The sequence below is a fragment of the Equus quagga genome, chromosome 3, assembly GCF_021613505.1.
Source record: "Equus quagga isolate Etosha38 chromosome 3, UCLA_HA_Equagga_1.0, whole genome shotgun sequence".
NCBI classification, from domain to species: Eukaryota; Metazoa; Chordata; class Mammalia; order Perissodactyla; family Equidae; genus Equus; species Equus quagga.
In genome coordinates, this window is record NC_060269.1 from 73,186,498 (window position 1) to 73,210,968 (window position 24,471).

Sequence of the window (24,471 nt, forward strand, 5' to 3'; positions counted from 1 at the left end):
GTTTGCTGGTTCAGATCCTGGGTGTGCACCTACACACTGCTTATCAAGCCACATTATGGCAGGCATCCCACATAAAACAGAAGAAGATGGGCACGGATGCACAAAGACTGCTTGACACAGTGTCAAGCTTCTCTGTAGCTGCTCACCATCTAGGTTTTGGAGCTCTGATGCATGGCCTGCTTGCTTTTATTCCAAGTCCTCTAATTATGACATCGTCGCAGATCTTAAAATATGGTGCCTGGTGCCTTGATGTTGCTGCTTATATGATTCTTGGTGTTATATCTGCCTGCTCCTAGTCCATCTGCCTACTTATATCTCACAGTTTCTCCTCTTTCAGATGTCACCGTGCTCACTGTAACATCATCTTGTTTACTTTCATCAGTACTTAATCACAATCTGAAAATATTGTTTTTTGTCTTCCCCTTTCCCCCCACAAGAATATAAGCTCTGTGAGCAGAACCTATTTTTTGCTGCGACTTCAGAACACAGAAGAGTAGGCATTCAAAAAGTACTGAGTGGATGTGCTTTGAAACCTGACCTCATGACTCCCATGTGCAGGAGCTCACAGTTTTTAATGGCACTAACTCTCAGCCCATCGTTTCAGAACTTGACACTGCTGAGGTGGCTCTGCCACCCTCCTTGTTCACCGAGCTGTCACTTAGCTCCTGCACTAACAGTTAATGACAGGCATTCTTACAAGGTCATAATTTTGCTATTTCCTTTAACTAAAATGGAATTTTACTTTAATGGAACTTAGAGATCTAATTTTTTTCATGAAATTTTTAAAGTAAATGTTATTTTCTGTTTTAATGTCCTAAGTTCAGTTATGATCCCTTATAAGATTTTCCACACTAATATTTTCTTCATTAAAGTGAGACAATATGTGTAAAGCTCTTAGCACATGCTGGGTACTCCCGTGTTAATGATCTTTTTCATTATTAAAATTGTTTGCCTTTTTAAAAAAGTATAGATACTTGTAACCCTAGGAGACTTGATTTTATTGAGTACCTAAAAATTAAAACTTAAAATCTTTAATTCTGTCTTCAACAGTAACTCAAGAATTGAAAGATATTTTTAAGGCAAAGATACTCTCCTGACACTCAAAGGCAGCAAAATTCACAGAGAACGTAGAAATAACAGGTATTTTAAAATAAAAGTTTCCAGACCTAACCCTTCTCTTGATGTGGTTCTAGTTCATTCTTTTTTGTTTTTCTAGTTCATTTTATTCAAAATAAAAGCTATTTTATTTTGTTTAAATGTTGGGCCTACAGACCTTTCAAATGGACCACATATGAAGACAGCATGTATCAGTAACTTATAAATGTAGGTATTGATATAGTTAATCGTATTTAATTTTAAATTTTCTTGGAGTTTCTTGTGCAGGAGTGTGAGTAAAGACAGAGTAAATCAGTGGTGGAAATTCTCTCAAACATACAAGTTCAGTACATGAAATAAATAACTGAGTTTTCTGATATGTGCTTTTAAGATGTGGCCCAACATTATGAACTATTGAGAAGTATTAAATTTCTGTGTGCTAATAGTTTTCAAAACCTATGCACATGACTTTGGTTAATTTAAAATGAATATTTGGAGCTGTTTTGACTATAAAGATATCTGACCTATGATACAACTTTATGATTAAAAAAGTCATTAAAAATTAATCTCACTTAACCATGTTTGTTTTCAGATGGATTTATACTTTTGTTTTTTCTTTCAAATTATTTTTCTTTTAAATATTAGCATGTACACCACAGAATCAAAAAATGAACATTTGGAGGATAAAAACATCCATTCATCTACAACTCCTCAGGTAAAAACTTAAAACTGCATTGTAATATGTAACATAAAAATCAATCTTATCTTAAAATTTATCTGTAAGTATACTTATTAGGTTTCTTTTATATATCTGGTTAAAAAATGAGAAGTGATCATTTTAAAATAGCTAGTTTTAAAAAAGTCCTAAGAAATGAGCAAAAGGAATGCAAAGATGGGAAGGGGTGACTACAGATCGTTTTAGAGGTCAGAGGGCAGATTTTAGGAATAATGGAAATATGGTTTATTATTTCTTGCCATGTCCATGAAAAACTCAGTAATTTAGACTAAAGGAGGTAAAGACAAATCTGAATTAATTAAAATGTTGTGCTGTATATTTGAGGAGACCCAAATTTTTACTTTTGCAAGTATACCAAATAATTCATTAGACCTCTTGTGGATCTAGTTTTACTAAATAATAATTACTCAGAATTATAAATTGCTTATTTTTAAAAATAGAGGTTTCTATAGTTCTTAAGGGCCCAAAACTCCTTTTAAATATTTAAATCGATTCTAATTCTATTGATTCTAATTATTTTATATATCTATAAAGACTTCATCCTAGTCTGTCAATTTATTATAAATTCTAAAATAATATGGCTTTTCTGTATCTGACCTTTCACCCACTCTGATCAAAATCCACCTTTGTGTCTTTACCTTGGCCCTTTTGTATAGTGACAGACTTTCAAAAAAAAGTCTCTACACTAGAACTCCACCAGACATGATCAGGTTTACAGAACTTTGATGTTGAAGAGCTACATAATGCTTAGGCCAGCAGCTGTGGTGCTCCCTAGTGATTACATGCTTCCTCTTCCCTTCCTTAATCTGTCCATGCTCTCTAGCCTTTGTTACTATGTCTTGTGACAATGTGATATTCTCTCTCCACTGCACTCGAAGTATCATCGATACACTCGAAGTGCGGGCCCGTGTGTGTGCCCATACATGCACGCACGCACACCCCCCCCCCCCCCAAAATTTGAAATGTCATTTCCAGGGCTAACTCAACTCTATTTTGTTTTTGACCTTGGGAGAAGCCTCACAATATTCTCACAAACTCAAGATGTCTTGTTTTTCTAAATCAGCACTTTTATAACTACACTACCTACCATTAAAAGCCTGGAAGATTGAGGCACACCCATGAACTATGTAAACATGTTATCTGTAAGTAATAGTGGAAGCATGAATTTTTAATTTCTGAAGGACAGGTCTGTTTTTCTCATTTTTCTTTCAGTTATATAATTTTTCAAATGTAATGAGTCCAAGTAAAATTATATTTTACCTCCTTTCCAGTTTAGTTGTATTTTCATTCCAGAAACGTTTTGTTGAGTAATCTTCAGGAGTTAGACAGAGGAGAAAGACTGTTACTTCTTCTCCCCACTATGGGCTCACTTCTTTGGTGTGCATAAATCACAAACGAAAACAGCAGGGCCGCAGGTCTGCAGAGGGCTGGTCCGGGCGCCCTGAAGTGCGCGCTGCTGCGACGTCCTCGCCTGCGTGCTGATCCCGAGCAGGGATGTTCTTTTGTGTGTGTAATTCTGCATGGTGAGAGTAGTACATGAATTTAATTATGAGATTTTGTGGTTTCGTACATTCATAAAATTGTGTGGAAAGCAGATTTTTTAGAAGATTTCCTGTTTTACTTCAGATCCCAAACGACAGTAATGCTAGTGAACGTCAAGAAACTAAGGACACTGTCTTGCCAGAAATAGAGGGAGCAAAACCACAGATGGAGAAGGAGAGTTCTTGTCCTCCACGAGGAGCAACGAATAAAATTATTACACAAGGTATGTGAAATAAGAAATGCAAATGGAGAGGCAATGAGAAATATAGTTGATAAATATTAAAACACAAGCTAGCAAAGATGCTGCTTAATCTATACACTCCAGATCAGATGATCAGCTCTAGTATAAGCAATATGTGGACAAGAAAAAATATTTCCTTGAATCTGCTGAAAATAGTAATAATAATTGCTTAACATATCTATATTTTAATGGTTCTCATGACTTTAAATGTTAAATTTTAGGTATTAGAAACAATATTTATTAAAGATTTTTATTTAAAATCTACCTTTGACATTTAGTTTTGAATTAGCTAGAAGGAACATTATACTTCTGGCAATATTAAGGTTCTTATTAAAATTAGGCCCCAAATTTTAAAATAGCTGCTGCCTTGTAAAGACGTGTACAAAGCTTACTTTCTCACTACAATTTGAAAGCATCTCATTGTCACCAAATATTTATAAGAGATTTTCTTGATTTTTTCTAGATATTCTATGTGATTAAACTTGAGAGATTTTGACCTCCAGACGTGCAGAACCTATAGAAAACAAAAATTAGATTAAAATATGATGCAAGATATATAATTGAAGTTTTAAAATTTTATTTTCTTATGTGCTTCTTGCTAACTTTAAACTTTTGAAAGCAAATTTTATTGTTTTTTCAATTAATAAAAAGTAAGTAAAGGTTGCTTTTTAATTGACATCAGTATTTTTAAGGCCCTGAATCTAAACTTAACTTGAGCCTCTGCCAATCTTCCTTGTGATTGGACCCCTTTGTAAATACAACTTCTGCATATAGGTCTTACATGCACGTTCCCATGACCTCTCATGGCGGTTTCTGTAGAGCAGTTGTTAGGAGTAGGGCTTGTGGAAGAGAGGAAAGTGCATTGGTCACCAAAGATTACCCATTGAGGTTGAGGGCTGCAGTTTGCTCAGGCACTGACTAAGGAGTTTATAGCACCAGTATTGAAGATGCAAACTTAGATACTTAGATCTATAACCCATTTCCCCTTTTGTTTTCTTTCACTTTTGATGCTGCAATTTTAGAGAAATTTATGGGAAAAGGAGCTTCCATGTTTCTCTCCTGAGAGTATATATTCTTATACTCTTTTTCAATCTGTCCCTGTCTCTTTCACACATGCACCCAACGTTCATGCTGAAGAAACCCTTAGGGGCTGGCCTGGTGACACAGTGGTTAAGTTCACACGTTCCACTTCTTGGCAGCCTGGGGTTCGCCGGTTCAGATCCCGGGTGCAGACATGGCACCACTTGGCAAAAGCCATGCTGTGGTAGGCATCCTACATATAAAGTAGAGGAAGATGGGCATGGATATTAGTTCAGGGCCAGTCTTCCTCAGCAAAAAGAGGAGGATTGGCAGTAGTTAGCTCAGGGCTAATCATCCTAAAAAAAAACAGAAACAAAAACAAAAAAACTTTCCCAGATAAACAAAAGCTAAGGGAGTTCATCGCCACAAGACCCCTTTCCCCTTTTAAGAAATGCTCAAGGGGCCAGCCCGGTTGCATAGTGGTTAAGTTTGCATGTTCCACTTTGGCAGCCTGAGGTTCACCAGTTCAGATCCTGGGCATGGACCTACACACTGCTTATCAAGCCATTCTGTGGCTGGTATCCTACATATAAAGTAGAGGAAGATGGGCACAGATGTTAGCCCAGGGCCAAGCTTCCTCAGCAAAAAGAGGAGGATTGGTGGCAGATGTTAGCTCAGAGCCAATCTTCTTCTTCAAAAAAAGAAATACTCAAGAAGGCCCTCATACCTGAAAAAAAAAAAGAAAGAGTTTACAAAGCCTCGAGAAAGGAGATTAATAGGCAGACAAAATCAGAAAATTGCAGTTATCAGAACAGGTTAGCAAATAATTATAACATTAAAGATAAAGGGGAGGAAAACATAAAAAATAAATATAGTCTCATCATTTTAGCCACAAATTCAGAACACAAGACAGAATAAGTTGTGACAATTATAACTAAGAAGGGGCAGGGGGAAGGGATGGAATTGACTTAGACTAAGGAAATAAGAGGCTATCAGAAAATGGACTATCTCATCTATGAGATTTTTTAAGCAGACCTCATGGGAACAACTAAACAAGCAATCAGAACAGAGACACAAATGATAAATATGAGAAAACCATCATATAGAACTACCAAACTGAATTTGTAGTCCAAAATACATGGGATGAGAAACAAGGCAAATATGGAACAACTGGAAAATGTGTGATAAAGTGGCAGCATTAAGCCCTCATATATCAATAATCACTCTAAATGTAAACGATTGAATTCTCCAGTCAAAAGACACAGGGTTGCAGGATGGATTAAAAAACAAGACCCAACAATGCACTGCCTCCAGAAAAACACATCTCAGCTCTAAAGACAAACACAGGCTCAGAGTGAAGGGATGGAAGATGATACTCCAAGCTAATGGCAAATAAAAGAAAGCAGATGTTGCCATACTTATATCGAAGTACACTTCAAGATAAAACAGGCAATGAGAGACAAAGAGGGTCAGTATATAATGATAAAAGGGACACAAGAATACATAACACTTATAAATATATTTGCACCCAACACAAGAGCACCAGAGTACATAAAGCAACTATTAACAAACCTAAAAGGAGATATTAACAACAACACAATAATAGTATGAGACCTTAATACCCCACTTACATCAATGGATAAGTCATCCAGACAAAAAATCAACAAGGAAATAGTGGAGTTAAATGAAAAACTAGACCATATGGACTTAATAGATATATAGAGAACACTCTATCCCAAAACAGCAGAATACACATTCTTCTCAAGTGCATGGAACATTCTCAAGGATAGAACACATGTTGTAAAACAAAGCAAGCCTCAATAAATTTAAGAAGATTGAGATCATATTAAGCATCTTTTCTGACCATGATGCTATGAAACTAGAAATCAACTATAAGAAACTATAAGAAAATAGCTGGGAAAGTGACAAATATGTGGAGACTAAACAACATGCTACTGAACAACCAGTGGGTCACTGAAGAAATTAAAGGAGAAACCAAAAAATAACTGGAAACAAATGAAAATGAAAATACAACATACCAACTCATATGGGATCAGCAAAAGTGGTCCTAAGAGGGAAATTCATAGCAATATAGGCTCACCTTAACGAACAAGAAAAACCTCAAATAAGAAATCTTAAATTACACCTAAAGAATTAGAAAAACAAGAACCAACAAAACCCAAAGTCATCAAAAGGAGAGAAATTTTAAAAAATTAGAGCAGAAATAAATGAAATTGAAACCAAAAAACCAGTAGAAAGGATCAATGAAAGTAAGAGCTGGTTCTTTCAGAAGATAAACAAAATTGACAAACCCTTAGCCAGATGCACTAAGAAAAAAACAAGGCTCAAATCAATAAAATTAGAAATGAAAGAGGAGAAATTACAACAGATACCACAGAAATGGAAAAGATTATAAGAGAATCCTATGAAAAACTATATGCCAACAAATTGGACAATCTGGAAGGAATAAATAAATTCTTTTTTTTTTTTAAAGCTTGGCACCTGAGCTAACAACTGTTGCCAATCTTCTTTTTTTTTTTTTTCCTGATTTTTCTTCCCAAATCCCCCCTGTACATAGTTGTATATTTTAGCTGTGGGTCCTTCTAGTTGTGGCATGTGGGACGCCACATCAGCATGGCCTGACAAGCGGTGCCATGTCCACACCCAGGATCAAAATCAGCAAAACCCTGGGCCACCAAAGCAGAGTGCATGAAGTTAACCACTTGGCCATGGGGGCGGCCCCCTGAATACATAAATTCTTAGACTCATACAACCTCCCAAACTAAACCAAGAAGAAATAGAGAATCTGAATAGACCAATCACATGTAAAGAGATTGAAACAGTAATCAAAAACCTCCCAAAAAACAGGAGTCCAGAACCAGATGGCTTCTCTGGAGAATTCTACCAAACATTCAAAGAAGATTTAATACCTATCCTTCTCAAACTATTCAAAAAAATTGAAGAAGACAGAATGCTTCCTAACTCATTCTATGAGGTCAACATCACCCTGATCCCAAAGCCAGACAAGGATAAAACAAAGAAGGAAAATGACAGGCCAATCTTGCTGATGAGGATAGATGCAAAAATCTTCAACAAAACATTGGCAAATCAAATACAGCAATACATTAAAAGGATCATACACCACAATCAAGTGGGATTTACTCCAGGGATGCAGGGATGGTTCAACATCTGCAACTCAATCAGTATGATGCACCACATTAACAAAATGAGGAATAAAAATCACATGATCAACTCAATAGATGCAGAGAAAGCATTTGACAAGATCCAACATCGATTTATGATAAAAAAAAAAACTCTCAATAAAATGGTTATAGAAGGAAAGCATCTCAACATAATAAAGGCCATATATGACAAACCCACAGCCAACATCATACTCAATAGGGAAAAACTGAAAGCCATCCCTCTGAGAACAGGAAGAAGACAAGAGTGCCCACTCTCACCACTCTTATTCCACATATTACTGGAGGTTTTGGCCAGAGCAGTTAGGCAAGAAAAAGAAATAAACGGAATCTAAATAGGCAATGAAGAAGTGAAACTCTTGCTGTTTGCAGATGACATGAGTTTATGTATATAAAACCCTAAAGAATCCATTGGAAAACTATTACAAATAATCAAAGGCTACATCAAAGTTGCAAGGTATAAAGTCAATTTACAAAAATCAGTTGCATTTTTATGCTCCAATAATGAGCCAACAAGGAGAACTCAAGAATAAATCCCATTTACAATCACAACAAAAAGAATAAAATATCCAGGAATAAACTTAACCAAGGAAGTGAAAGACCTATACAATGGAAACTATAAGACATTACTGAAAGAAATCAATGATGACATAAAGAAATGGAAAAATATTCCATGCACATGGATTGGAAGGATAAATATGGTTAAAATGTCCATACTACCTAAATCAATCTACAGATTCAATGCAATCCCAATGACATTCTTCATAGAAATAGAAGTTTGATGCAGTCCCACTTGTTTATTTTTGCTTTTGTTGCTTTTGCTTTTGCTGTCAAATACAAAAAATTGTCACCAAGAGCAAAGTCAAGGAGCTAACTGCCTATATTTTCTTCTAGAATTTTTGTGGTTTCAGGTCTTATGTTCAAGTCTTTAATCCATTTTGAGTTAACTTTTATGTATGATGTAGATAAAGGTCCAGTTTCATTCTTTTGCATGTGGCTGTCCAGTTTTCCCAACACCATTTATTGAAGAGATTGTCCTTTTCCCACTGTATATTTTTGGCTCCTTTGCATATATGAATTGATGGGTTTATTTTGGGGCTCTCTATTCCATTCCATGGATCTGTGTGTCAGTTTTTGTATCAACACCATACTGTTTTGATTACTATAGCTTTGAAATATAGTTTGAAAACAGGGAGTATGATGCCTCCAGATTTTTTCTTCTTTCTAGCCTTTATTTTTGAAGGATATCTTTGGCTAGCAAGAAGAAGTGTATCTTGTTGGCTATAGACTTCATGTTCACAGGCTTTTTTCCCTTTAAGCTTTTGAAAGATGTTCTTTCATTGTCTTCTGGCTTCCTTTATTTCTAATGACAAGTCAGCATAATTCTTATTGTTGTTCCCCTGAACATAATATGACTATATTTTCTGGATGATTTGAAGTTTTCTCTTTTATTTTTGATTTCTACAGCTTAATTATAATGTAAGTAGGTATAGTCTTCCTTGTATTTATCCTGCTTGGGGTTCACTAGGCTTTTTAGATCTGTGTATTGTCTTTCATTAATTTTGGAAAATGTTTAGTCATTCTCTCTTTAAATATTTATTCTGCCCCACTCTCTCTCTTCTCTCCTTCTGGAACTTCAATTATGCATATGTCACACATTTCATATTGTTTCATCGGGTTTTTTTCTTTTTAAATTAATAGACTTTGTTTTTTTAAGTAGTTTTTTTAGGTCTACAGAAAAATTGAGTGGGAAGTACAGAGTTCCCATTTAACCCCTCACCACCACCCCACCCCACTCCACCCACACACAATTTCCCCTATTATTAACATCTTGCAGTAGTGTGGTACATTTGTTACCCAAAGTATACATTATTATTGAACCCATTGATGAGCCCATATTATGCATTATTATTAAAGTCTATAAATTACATTAGGATTCACTCTTTGTGTTATACATTCTGTGGGTTTTGACATATGTATAATGACATGCGTCTACCACTACAGTATCATACAGAATAGTTTCACTGCCCTAAAAATCTCCTGTGCTCTTCATATTCACCCCCCCTCCCTCTGGAATCCCCTGGCAACCACTCATCTTTTTATTGTTTTCATAGGTTCATAAACTTTTAAAAATCTCTCTTTATTCCTAGAGAGTCTCTCATCAAAGACCTCCATCTTCCTGCTTCTACCTAATGTGGTTGCTTTCCAGGTCTGTGAAGGACTGTCATTCTAGGGCTTCCTTTCAGTGCTCTCCTGGTTTGGAGTCAGTTTCCAAGATAAAAATCCTTCATCTTTCCTGGTTTCCTCCTGGCTTTGCTAGCAAACATGCTCAAGTAACTGCCTTAAAAAAGAATACAGGAGAGTTAAACTTTCAGAGACCTCACATAGATGAAAATGTTTTTATTCTGCCCTCACACCTGATTGGTTGGAAATATAATTCTAGATTAGAAATAATTTTTCTTAGAACTTTGAGAGAGTTCATCTATTATCTTCTAGTATCTAGAGTGGCTACTAAGAAATAGTTTGCAAATCTGTTTATGATTCCTTTGGAAATGGCTTTTTTTTAAACTATCTAGAAGATTTTAGGATCTCCTCTATATCCTTATGTTACAGCATTTCACAGTGATAAGTGTAGTTATAGATCTTTTCATGCTTTGTGTTGGGCACTTAATTGACTCTTTCAATCTGAACACTGAGAAATGTGCATATTATTTCCTTGACGGTTTTCTCCTCTCCCCTTTTTTTCTTTGTTCAGTCTTCTAGTCAGATATGGGACATCCTGGATTAGTTTTCTCTCATATTTACCACCACCTTACTTTTATATTCCTCTCTGTTCTAGGAGATTCCCTTTACTTCGTTTTCAGTCTTTCATTTTTCCAGTTTTTCATTTCAGCAATCATACTTCCTTTTTGTCCAAGAATTTTTCTTATTCTCTAATTGTTCCTTTCATATGGTATTCTATTCTTATTTTTTGTATATTCTCAAATCTCTGAGAGTGTAATTTTAAAATTTTGTTTTATTGTATTCTTGTCCTTGAATTATCTGTTTCTTCTGAGGTCAGTTTTCAGTTTGTTTTACTTGAATTTTCACCTTCATGCTGCTCATTGTCTTTTTATGCTGGTGATCCTTAGCTGTCTAATTTAAGAAGAAAGTCTCAAGGGCTTACATGGATATACAGTGCTGTTCTGAAGGTAGGACTGTTTTCTTGTGGAGTCCCTCCTCTGAGACAGTCTTCTGCCTAGAACAAGACAGGACGAAGCTTTATTGACTGATGGGCTTTGGTTTGTGATGAATGGACATGGAGCTGACTATGAGGATGTGAGCTTTCCACATGCCAAGACGAGATCTTCTCACTCTGGAACTGCAACAATCATTCTTGAAGCTTTAGATCTCCCTTGAATAATCCACTCAATTATTTACAGTATGATAAATGCTACCAGTCTCTTAAGCACAGGAATGGAAAGAGGAGCAGAGTTGCTGACTGGTGTGTTGTGTCATTTACAAACCCTTGATTAATTTCCCTCTTGTGAGCTCCTTTACTCACTCCTGCCTTTAGCTGTATACTATCTCTAAGCCCAGGGATTCTTTCACTTTCCATTGTCAGATGGATTTCTGTAGCTACCTCACATATTCAAGACTGCACCTTTCTCCACCTATTTCCATCCTTCAACCTGGCTTTATCTGTTTTCACCTCCCAGAACTGTGTGACAACCACTCTCTCTCTCCTCCAATTCTCTTCATGGTGATATGTTTATACCTTGTTGTATTTCTATGCTTTTATTTTGGTTAAGTCTTGTGTGCCCTCTCTGCCATCTTGAACTAGCTTAGTTTTGTTCTTATTTCCTTCTCTCCCTTCACCCCATCTTTTTCACTTAATCAAAACTTCCATTCATTTGGTTTATCTGCTCTCAGCTTGCTATTGGGCAAGACAGCAAATAGATTAATTTTAAAGGAGGTTCTTGTTTATTCAAATAAATATCTAGTTAGTAAAATTCCAGGAAATATGACTAACTATAAGAAAAAGTATATGGGGCAGAGAAAAATTTTATAGCCTTGCTGAAAGAATGACATTAGGAAGAATGGAACCGAAGGAATCTTCATAGGGCCCTCACGGTAATTTTCTGCCCGAAACAGCCTCCTCTTCACTTATAACCAGGTGTAATCTTCTATTTCAGCTGTTAGAATGGGATCTGAGAAACTACAGCCCATGGACCAAATCCAGTCCCCTACTTGTTTTATAAAGTTATATTGCATAAAAATGGCAAAGTTGAGGAGTTGTATCAGAGACCATATGATTCACAATGTCAAAAATATTTACTATCTGGCCTTTTACTGATAAAATTTTCTGACCCTTCTCCTAGGAGATCATTCCTGTACCATGCCTTCTCTTTATTTCTTCATTCAAGAATTGAGCTGTAATTTTATAAGTAACCTTAGGGTCCCAATTTTTCATCACCTCAGAAATAACTTGGGTGGACATCATCAGATCAGAGACTCTTTGGACCTTAAATCAGCTGAATTCCATCTTACTCCACTCCCTCACCCAAGAACATAGTAACTAAGCTTGTTTCATATACTCTCATTTTTAAAATAGCAAACACTTGATATTCGTCAATTTGGATTTTTCCTTTCTTCTTGAATTAGTTTTGGTAATTTGTACTTTCTATAAATTATTTCATGTAAGTTTTCTAATTTTTTGGCTTGAAGTTATTTATAATATTTCCTTGGCATTCCCTTAGTTTCTGTAGGATCTGTAGTGATGCTTTCTCTTTAATTCCTGATTTTGGTAATTTGTATCTTCTCTCTTTTTTCTTGGTCAGTCTAGCTAAAGATTTATCCATTTTGTTGACTTCTCAAATAATCAATTTATTTCATTGATTTTTCTAATGTTTTTCTGTTTCCTATTTAATTATTTTCCACTCTGATCTTTTTTGTTTCATATATCCTATTTACTTTTGGTTTGGTTTACTTATCCTTTTCTAACTTCTTCAGGTGGAAGTTTTGATTGTCAATTTTAGATTATTCTTTCTAATATGTTTTTAAAGCTATACATTTCCCTCTACATATGTTGCATTCCATTAATATTAATATGTTGTGTTTTAATTTTTATTCACTTTAAGGTATGTTGAAATTACCCTTGTGTTTACTTCTTTGACTCATGATTATTGTTTGCATGCTAAATCTTTTCCATACTTTGGCATTTAGCCTGTTTGTTTCACTTGAAGTCCGTTTCTTGGAGACACTGTATAGTTGGATTTTGCCTTTTTTTTTAAATCCAATATGACAATCTTTGCCTTTTGATTTTAGTCAATTCACATTTAATATAGCTACTGATGTGGTTGGAGTTATGTCTACCATTTTGTTATTTGTGTTCTATACATATCATGTCTTGTTTTTGTATTCTTACTTTACTGGTTCTTTTGTGTTAACCAAATATTTTTAGTGCACTATTTCAATTTCTCTGTTGATTTTTTAGCTATATTTTAGAGGTCTTAGGTTTAGTGGTTTCTCTGGGGATTATAATAATTGTCTTCAACTTTCACAATCTACTTCAATTTAATGTTAACTTAATTCCAGTATTATATAGCAACTTTGAGCCAATATACCTCTATATGCTATAAACTCAACAATATTTTCTTATACTTATTGCTCTTAATAATCATGTTTTTTAAAAAAATTAAGGACAAAATAAGAATATATATATATATATATACACAATCTTTTATACTTAGAGATTTACTTACCATTTTCAGTGCCCTTTATTCCTTCTTGTTGGTCCAAATTACCATCTTGTGTCATTTCTTTTCAACTTAAAGCAATTTCTTTAGTATTTCTTTAGCAAGGATAAATTCTCTCTATTTTCGTTTGGGAGTATCTTTATTTGAGCTTCATCTTAAAGTATAGTTTTACTGGATATGGAATTCTTGATTAACAGTTATTTTTTTCTGCACTTTTGAAGTGTCACTCCACTGCCTTCTGGCCTTCTTTTTTAATGAAAATGCTGCTATTAATCATATTATTGTTCCCCTGTACATTAGGAGTAATTCTTTTGCTACTTCCAAGATTTTCGCTTTGTCTTTGGTTGTCAGCAATTTGAGGATCATGTCTCTAGGTGTGGATCTCTTTATTCTTATCTCACTTGGTATTTGTTGAGCTTCTTATATCTGTACATTAATGTTTTTTAATTAAATTTGGGAAGTTTTCAGACATTATATTTTCAAATATTTTTCTCCCCCTTCAATCTCTCTTCTCCTCCTGGGACTCCCCTTATGCATATGTTAGCACTCTTGATGGTATCCCATAGATGTCTGAGGCTCTGTTCACTTTTCTTCATTCCTTTTTTCTTTTTGTTCTTCAGATTGATTAATCTCTACTGATCTAGTTTCACGTTTGCTGATATTCTATTTCACAAGCCCAAATTCACTTTTGAGCATCTCTAGCAAATTTTTCATTTCAATCACTATACGTTTCAATTCCAGATTTCCATTCTTAAGTAAATTTTATCTCCGTAGTGATATTCTCCAATAAATTGTACGTTGTTGTCATATTTTCATTACTTGAACATATTTATGATAGCTGTTTTGAAAACTTTGTCTGTAAATCTAATATCTGGACTCATTCACTCAGTGTTTATCGACGGCTTTTCTTCCTGAGTATGGGTCATACTATCCTATTTCTTTGCACATCTAGTAAGTTTTGATGAAAATTAAAGATTTTAATTACACATTATTGCAACTTTGGATTCAGTTTTATTTTTTAAGGTTTTTATAACTTGCTTGTACTTCAACTGTGGAATCTTTCTGCCCCATGGCTTGCAGCAGCTGATGTCTCTGAGTAGTTTTTGTTTGTTTGTAGCCTATCTTCCTAGGAGTTTTCCATTTGTCTGCATAGCTTAGTAGTCACCTAATGATTTGGGGGAGACATCATATTCAAGCAATAAAGTTTCCGCCCTCTGCCAAGTATTCTGTCAGTGAGTTGAAGAATGCATTCAAAGTTGCTACTAGAACTCAAGTCTCCTATCATTTTTTACTTTTTGTCATACTCTCTTGAGTCTTCCCTGCATTTGCATACTTTCCCAATCAGCCATGGATATGTGGAGAATTTATCTCAACCTTTCTATGACTCTCTTATATCCAAGATCTCCCAGTTAAATTTTGGTTAATCTGCCACTTGCCTGAACTTGGACAGGAACCTCAAACTAGCAAAACTTTATGTTTTCTCTGTCCATTCCCAAACTAGTCTACCACTTTTAGCCAGCAAAGTCATGAGTTATCTCCCTCCACTCCACATCAAACCCACCCAGCCTCCTCTGGTAGCAAAGCTGCTGATTTTTACATTCAGATTCATGCTGATAAATCTAGAGTTTTTCCCAACTGAGCTGGAGGTGGAGAGAAGGAGGGGAGTAATGGTAGCAATCCCAGGCAGGAAGGCTTCAGATTCTCACTGATCCTACCAGACATCTAGCATTTTTTTTCAAGAATAAATACTTCTCAATTTGATAACTGTAGTTTCTCAACATTGTGTCTAAGTATCTATTCATTTTTATTTAATCCTGCTGAGAACTCATTTTGCTTCCTGTGTCCAAATCAATACAGAATTAGTTATGGTTTTAATCAGTTTGTAAATTTTTAAGCCAGCTATCATCTCAAAAATTATCTTTTTTTCATTCTTTCAATTCTGGTTTTGGAACTACTATTAGATGTATTTCACACCTTTTCCAAAATCTAAATATCTCGTGTTTTCTATCTCACTTTTCATTTTATCCTATACTCTAGGTAATTTTTTCATATCTAGCAGGTTGCCGTATTTCTCTCTTTAGCTGTATGTAGACTGCTGTTTAAGATTTCTAGTGATTATTTAAATTTTGGTAATTTTTAAAGTTTCTTTCTAGATGTTCTATTTGATTATTTTACAATACTTGGAAGTATTTCTTTTCTTATGTCTTTATTCCTTTTAGATTGCCTTGAGTTTCTTTGAAAATACATATTTTATAGTGGCTATCTAGTAGTTCTATTAGCTGAGGTTTTTGGATATCTAATCTCGTTCTTTATTGTATCCATCATCTTTTGCTCACAGAACATTACTTCTTATTTTGTAAGTTTTTATTTTAAGTTCAGATTCAGTGGAGATTTATCTTTGGGACTTTATGCAGTAGGGCATCAGGAGTGTCTATTAGGGATATTTTGAACTAGCATCTGCTAAGTATCCTAAAGATAGTTCCATGAGATGACACTTTTCACACTAGGTTTATGGTTTTGGGGTTCCCAAACCATGCAAATCATATAAATCTGAGCCCCTAGCCATAATTCAATTGAGGCTTATTTTATGCATGAATTCACAAATTATTTTATGTGTGAATTGCCACCCAGAGACCAGCTAAGACAAACAAACTGCCTTGTCTTCTCTCTTTGTCAATAGAATCACATTTTCTGGTCCATTCTTTTAGTAAGAGTTCAGTCCTTCAAGTGTTCTAGTTTTGTGCAGTGGCAGTAGTCAGAGGGGAGGAGACAAGAATCTTAGTTCTAACCTCTAGGCTTGAGTTTGTCGAAATCCTCTTTTACCCTTGACAGTTCTATGCAGCCAAAAAGGGGTCACAGCTTAAGAATGCACTTAAGCTGTTTTAAGAACCTGAGAAAGCATTAGAAGTTGTGATTCATAGTAAATGAAGGTAGCCATTTAAGTTGCAGATGGCAATTTACAGGGCAACCATCTACCCTTTACAGAAACCTATGGATTCCCCTGTAAATTGGCCTTTCCTTAGCATCCAATTGCCAGAAACAGGATGTCTACTACCTTGTGCTTACTCACCTTGTCCACCCCCACTTCCTACACATAATCTAAGATACTTTATATTTTCCCAAAGACCAGGGTTACTTTTTTTTCCAGCACTTATTCCCTTTAATAATTTATACCAAATATCAACTGAATTATTTTTCAATACAAAGATTTAGTCTACTTGTGTTAAAAAATTTGGCACCCTGTCACTGTGATCTTCAATAAATTTGCGACTTCTTATCACAACCAGCCATCCTTTTATTCGTGATAGAAAACCTGTTTAAAATATAAAATGAAGTCAATATCATCATATTGCCATGACATTTTTAAAATGTCACATATTATGAGAAACATTTGGCACTTTAAAGGATTCACATATACTTTATTTTTTTAATTCTTTATTGAGTTAATGATAGGTTACAATCTTGTGAAATTTCAGTTGTACATTATTGTCTGTCAGTCTTGTTGTAGGTGCACCCCTTCACCCTTTGTGCCCACCCCCCCCCTTTCCCCTGGTAGCCACTAAACTGTTCTCTTTGTCTACATTTTTTAATTCCTCATATGAGTGGAGTCATACAGAGATCATCCTTCTCTATCTGGCTTATTTCACTTAACATAATTCCCTCAAGGTCCATCCATGTTGTTGCAAATGGAATGATTTTGTTCTTTTTATGGCTGAGTAGTATTTCATCGCATATATATACCACATCTTCTTTATCCAATCATCTGTTGATGGGCACTTAGGTTGCTTCCACATCTTGGCTATTGTAAATAATGCTGCAATGAACATTTGGGTGCATAGGACTTTTGGGATTGCTGACTTCAAGCTCTTTGGATAGATACCCAGTAGTGGGATAGCTGGATTGTATGGTAGTTCTATTTTTAATTTTTTGAGGAATCTCCATACTGTTTTCCATAGGGGCTGCACCAGTTTGCATTCCCACCAGCAGTGTATGAGGGTTCCTTTTTCTCCACAACCTCTCCAACATTTGTTACTATTTGTTTTAGTTATTTTTGTCATTCTAATGGGTATAAGGTGATATCTTCGTGTAGTTTTGATTTGCATTCCCCTGATGGTCAGCGATGACGAATATCTTTTCATGTGCCTATTGGCCATCCGTATATCTTCTTTGGAGAAATGTCTGTTCATGTCTCCTGCCCATTTTTTGATTGGGTTGTTTGAATTTTTGTTGTTGAGTTGTGTGAGTTCTTCATATATTAAGCCGTTGTCGGATGTATGACTTGCAAATATTTTTTCCCAGTTAGTGGGTTGTTCTTTTGTTTCAATCCTGTTTTCATTTGCCGTGAAGAAGCTCTTTAGTCTGATGAAGTCCCATTTGTTTATTCTTTCTATTGTTTCCCTTCTCTGAGAAGACATGGTGTCCAAAAATATCCTTTTAATACTGATGTCAAAGAGTGTACTGCCTACATTTTCTTCTAGAAGCCTTATGGTTTCCGGTCGCACCTTTAGGTCTTTAATCCATTTTGAGTTTATTTTGGTGAATGGTGAAAAAGAATGGTCAATTTTCATTCTCTTACATGTGGCTTTCTAGTTTTCCCAGCACCATTTGTTGAAAAAACTTTCTTTTCTCCGTTGTATGCCCTCAGCTCCTTTGTCGAATATTAGCTGTCCATAGATGTGTGGTTTTATTTCTGGGCTTTCAATTCTGTTCCATTGATCTGTGCACCTGTTTTTGTACCAGTACCATGCTGTTTTGATTACTGTAGCTTTGTAGTATGTTTTGAAGTCAGGGAATGTGATGCCTCCAGCTGTGTTCTTTTTTCTCAGGATTGCTTTAGCAATTCAGGGTCTTTTGTTGCCCCATATGAACTTTAGGATTCTTTGTTCTATTTCTGTAAAGAATGTCACTGGGATTCTGATTGGGATGGCATTGAATCTGTAGATTGCTTTAGGTAGAATGGATATTTTAACTATGTTTATTCTTCCAATCCATGTACATTGAATGTCTTTCCATCTCTTTATGTCATCATCCATTTCTTTCAGAAAAGCCTTGTAATTTTCGTTGTATAAGTCTTTCACTTCCTTAGTTAAATTCACTCTGAGGTATTTTATTCTTTTTGTTGCGATTGTGAATGGTATTGTGTTCTTAAGTTGTTTTTATGTTAGTTCGTTATTAGAGTATAGAAATGCTACTGATTTATGTAAATTGATTTTATACCCTGCAACTTTGCTGTAGTTGTTGATTACTTCTAAAAGTTTTCCAATGGATTCTTTGGGGTTTTCTATATGTAAGATCATGTCATCTGCAAAGAGCGAGAGTTTCACTTCTTCCTTCCCTATTTGGATTCCTTGTATTCCTTTTCCCTGCCTAATTGTTCTGGCCAAAACCACCAGTACTATGTTAAATAAGAGTGGTGATAGAGGGCATCCTTGTCTCGTTCCTGTTTTCAGGGGGATGATGCTCAGTTTTTGCCCATTGAGTATGATGTTGGCTATGGGTTTGTCATATATGGCCTTTATTATGTTGGGGTAGTTCCCTTCTATCCCCATTTTGTTCAGAGTTTTTATCATAAATGACTGTTGGATCTTATCAAATGCTTTCTCTGCATCTATTGAGATAATCATGTGGTTTTTATTCCTCAGTTTGTTGATGTGGTGTATCACATTGATTGATTTGCAGATGTTGAACCATCCCTGTGTCCCTGGTATGAATCCCACCTGATCATCATGTATGATCCTTTTGATGAATTGCTGAATTCGGGTTGCCAAACTTTTGTTGAGAATTTTTGCATCTATGTTCATCAGCGATATTGACCTGTAGTTCTCCTTTTTCATGCTGTCCTTGTCAGGCTTTGGTATCAGTGTGATGTTGGCCTCATAGAATGTGTTAGGAAGTGTTCCATCCTCCCTAATTTTTTGGAATAGCTTGAAAAAGGTAGGTATTAAATCCTCTCTGAAAGTTTGGTAGAATTCCCCAGGAAAGCCATCTGGTCCTGGGGTTTTATTCTTTAGGATACTTTTGATTGCTGTTTCAATCTCTTTCCTTGTGATTGGTCTGTTCAAATTGTCTGCTTCTTCTTGACTAAGCTTTGGGAGATTGTAGGAGTCCAAGAATTTATCCATTTCCTCTAGGTTATCCATTTTGCTGGCATATAGTTTTTCATAGTATTCTCCTATAATCCATCATATTTCTGCAGAGTCTGTTGTTATTTCTCCTCTTTATTTCTGATTTTGTTTATTTGAGCTTTCTCTCTTTTTTTCTTTATAAGTCTGGCTAGGGGTTTGTCAATTTTATTTATCTTCTCAAAGAACCAGCTCTTTGTTTCATTGATCCTTTCTACTGCCTTTTTTGTTTCCATAGCATTTATTTCTGTTCTGATTTTTATTATTTCTCTCCTTCTGCTGACTTTGGGCTTTGTTTGTTCTTCTGTCTCTAATTCAGTTAGGTGTAGTTTAAGATTGCTTATTTGGGATTTTTCTTGTTTGTTAAGATGTGCCTGTATTGTGGTGAATTTTCCTCTTAATACAGCTTTTGCTGTATCTCATATGAGTTGGTATGGCATATTATCATTTTCATTTGTCTCCAGGTATTTTTTGATTTCTTCTTTAACTTCTTCAATGATCCATTGCTTGTTCAGTAGCAATGTTTAGTCTCCACATACTTGTGCCTTTCTCAACTTTTTTCTTGTAATTAATTTCTAGCTTTATAGCATTATGATCAGAGAAGATGCTTGTTATTATTTCAATTTTTTAAAATTTGTAGAGGCTGGCCTTGTTTCCCAGCATGTGGTCTATCCTTGAGAATATTCCATGTGCACTTGAGAAGAATGTGTATTCTGCTGTTTCTGGATGGAGTGTTCTATATGTGTCTCTTAAGTCCAACTGTTTTAGCTTTTCATTTAATTCCACTGTTTCTTTGTTGATATTCTGTCTGGATGATCTGTCCATTGATGTGAGAGGGGTGTTGAGGTCCCCTACTATTATTGTGTTAGTTTTGATATCTTCTTTTAGGTTTGTTAATAGTTGCTTTATGAACTTTGGTGCTCCTGTGTTGGGTGCATAGATATTTATAAGCATTATTTCTTCTTGATTAAGTGTCCCTTTGATCATTATATATTGACCCTCTATGTCTCTCTTTACCTGCCTTATCTTGAAGTCTGTTTTGTCTGATGTAAGTATTGCGACACCCACTGTCTTTGGTTTGCTATTAGCTTGGAGTATTGTCTTCCACCCCTTCACTCTGAGCCTGTGTTTGTCCTTGGAACAGAGGTGTGTTTCCTGGAGGCAACAAATTGTTGGATCTTGTTCTTTAATCCATTTTGCCACTCTGTCTTTTTATTGGAGAGTTCAATGCATTTACATTGAGGGTGAGTATTGATGCATGAGGGCTTAATGTTGTCATGCTGTTGCTTGTTTTCCGGTTTTCCTGTGTTTCCTTTGTCTCTCATCCTGTGTGTTTTAGCCTACCCATTGACTTCTGCAATTTCTTATTCTGTGCTTCTTAGATTTTTCCTTATTTATGTTTTGTGTCTCTGTTCTGTTTTTTAGTTTAGTGGCTACCCTGAAGTTTGTATTCAGAATCTCGTGTATAACATGGTCCATTTTCTGGTGGTCTCTTACTTCCTTAGCCTAGACTGATTCAGTCCCTTTCCTCCTACCCTCCTAAATTATTGTTTTCATCTCTTTTTCCAACTTGTGTAGTGAGTTTGTGATTAGAGTGATAAGATTGTCTTTGCTTTGGTGATGTCCTTCCCTTTATCCTAATGCTATAGTTGAATATTTGCTATCCTATTCAGATTCTATCCATTTGTCTCCCTACTCTGTGTTTTGTGACCCCCTTCTCCCTTTTTTTCTTTTTTCAGATATGAGAGCCTTCTTGAGGATTTCTTGTACTGGAGGTCTTGTGGCTATGAAGTCCGTTAGCTTTTGTTTGGAAAAGATTTAATTTCTCCCTCATATCTGAAGGATATTTTTGTTGGATAGAGTATTCTTGGCTGAAGATTTTTATCCTTTAAAGTTTGAATATGTCATTCCAATCTCTCCTAGCTAGTAAGGTTTCTCTAGAGAAATCCGCTGAAAGTCTGCTAGGGGTGACTTTGTAGGTTATTTTCTTCTGCCTTGCTGCCCTGAGTACTCTTTCTTTGTCATTCATTTTTTTTTTTAAAGATTTTATTTTTTCCTTTTTCTCCCCAAAGCCCTCTGGTACATAGTTGTATATTCTTCATTGTGGGTCCTTCTAGTTGTGGCATGTGAGACGCCGCCTCAGCGTGGTCTGATGAGCAGTGCCATGTCCGTGCCCAGGATTCGAACCAACGAAACACTGGGCCACCTGCAGTGGAGCGCGCGAACTTAACCACTCGGCCACGGGGCCAGCCCCTCTTTGTCATTCATTTTTGCCATTTTTGCTACTATGTGCCTTGCGGTAGGTCTTTTTACATTGGCAAATCTAGGAGATCTGAAAGATTCCTCTGCACACATTTCTCTCTCAATCCCTAGATTTTGGAAGTTCTCTTGTATTATTTTGTTGAGCACACTTTCTGCTCCATTTTCCTTTTCCACGCCCTCAGGAATTCTGATTATTCTTAAGTTGCATTTTCTCACTGAGTCAGCTATTTCTCAGAGATTTTCTTCATTTTTTAAAATTCTTAGTTCTCTTTCTTCCTCTGTCTGGAGCCATTCAGCTTGTCTATCTTCAGTTATGCTAACTTGCTCCTCTATGGTGTCTACACGGGCATTCAGGGAATCCGTATTCTGTTTTATCTGATCCACTGTATTTTTCTTCTCTAGTATTTCTGATTGATTCTTCTTTATAGTTTCAATCTCTTTTGTGAAGTAACTCCAGAACTCATTGACTCAATTCTCTATATTTCCCTTTACCTCACTGAGTATTTTGATGATAGCTACTCTGAACTCATTTTCACTTGGTTTACCTATTTCCAAGTCCTCAGGACATACTTCTGTGTTTTTATTGTTTTCTTTTTGGATGGAGCTTTATAAATTGCTGGATGGTAGAGGAGCGGTTTTTGTGCATGGTGCTATTCTTTGGTTGCAGTTACAGCCTGTCGCCATTAGATGGAGATTGAGAGTGACATGTTCTGAGCCCTCTGCCTTCAGCCGTGATGGTGGCGTGCAGCGTGGGTTGGGGGAGGATGGGCACTTTCTCTTGTGTGCAGACCTGGATTTTGTTCAGCTCTTGCTCTCTGGTTTCCTGGGGCCTTGGCTTGATGGTGTCCCCCCACGTGCAAGCTTTCCCTGTTAGAGGGTTTCCACTGCCCCAGCAGTGGGAGTCCTGGACAATCCCGTGGACACGCGGCCCCTTCCCCGCTCCTTCCCTCCCCGGTGGCAGTGATCCCAGTCTCTAGGGGAGGGAGTGAAGTTCTCTCTTATGCCATTCCAGCTCCTCTGAGGGTGGCTCCAGCCTCTCTGCCTTCCATCGTTTGACTGCTGTGGGTCTCTGATGATTTCTGTTATTAGGATATTTTTTTTGTTGGAAAACAGTTGCTCTTTTTGGTTGTAATTTGGAGGGGAGAGAGTCCTGGGTGAGCTCACTCTGCCATGTCACTGATGTCACTCCTAGTTTAAATTATTTTTTAAAATAAAAATGCTTTGATTAAAACTTGTCCCATAAATTGACAGAGATTTTGGAATATATGTTATACAGATATTTCTTCAATCATACTAGCATGCAACATAAGCCTATGCTATGTATCATTGTATATGATACATAGTATTATGGCTAGTAATATATTTGATATTAATATGACATTAAGTAATAAGGCAGTTGATAAAATAGAATTTATCTGTTATATGTATATATCTATGTCTATATAGATGTATAGATATGTGCTTTTTTATATTTCAGGAGTTATACTTTTTATGATGTGGTGTATAACCTGGTCACTCTCAGGCCCTGAAGTTCTCCCTGGTGGAAATTTATTTGGAGTGCTAATTATCTTTTATGGTGCCATCATTGGGGGGAAACTTTTGGAACTCATTAGAGTACCTTCTGTGCCTCAACTTCCACCTCTTCTTGGTAAGTGTATAATTAGCTCTTATTTCTTTGTTATTGACTATATGTAAATTATCAACATATTCTATTCAGAGTAGATATAATTTAGAAATATTTCAATGTAATATGACCCATATACCTTTTTATATATGTATTTACTATATATGTGTATATATGGCTCTTTTGTAGAGTATTTATTCTCTCTATACACAAACATATTTTTTTCTGAAATATATTTTAAAGGATTTAAATATACTCAATAAATTATTCTTTTTGCTGTATTATTTAGCAAGATTTTTTTAATTAATTTTATGTATTATAGAAAAGGAAAAATTTAGAAATGACTGAATTTTTCTGTAGATAACCTAACTCAAATACAGTTACAAGATATAAATATTATAATGACTAGGACAGCAAAAGGTCCTGTAGGTTTTGGGCATCTCCACTATGCATATTCATGGGTTCATCCTCTGGCTAACCAGAATTGTGCTCTATTTCTTCATTGCCTTTATTATATAAGTCTCCAGCTGGACAGAGGAAAATTAGTGGAAGAACTTCCATCAGAGGTGTCTCCTGTCTTCTAAGTATTGAGTACATCCAAATATTCAGTACATTGTCAATAGAGATAATTTCTCCACCTTATTTCCAACACCCTTTCTATGTCCATACCACTCTTTCAGCACCTCCTAAGTATTCATTGAATCTTTTTTCCTCCTCTCCAAAACTTCTACTGTTGCCCTGGCTTAGGCTGTTTCTGCATATTCCATGGACTATGGCAGAGCCTTCTAATTAGTTTCTCCTCCAGTTTTATGTCTATCTAATTCACCAAGACCATCACATAGAAAATTCAAGGTTCATTGTGTCATTTCCCACCTAAAACTTGGCCATGGT

At 35.8% G+C, this 24,471-nt stretch overlaps 1 protein-coding gene across 1 annotated transcript in view; it reads left to right on the forward strand.

Annotated features, from left to right (window-relative positions):
• SLC9B1 (solute carrier family 9 member B1) overlaps positions 1-24,471 on the forward strand; it is a 67,382-nt gene that overhangs the window by 15,495 nt on the left and 27,416 nt on the right. Inside the window, exons 2-5 of the mRNA XM_046656837.1 lie at positions 1,051-1,140; positions 1,741-1,810; positions 3,458-3,596; positions 23,434-23,604. Coding sequence (XP_046512793.1) covers positions 1,742-1,810; positions 3,458-3,596; positions 23,434-23,604 — 379 coding nt within the window. The 5' untranslated portion in view covers positions 1,051-1,140; position 1,741. The remainder of the gene's footprint in view (positions 1-1,050; positions 1,141-1,740; positions 1,811-3,457; positions 3,597-23,433; positions 23,605-24,471) is intronic.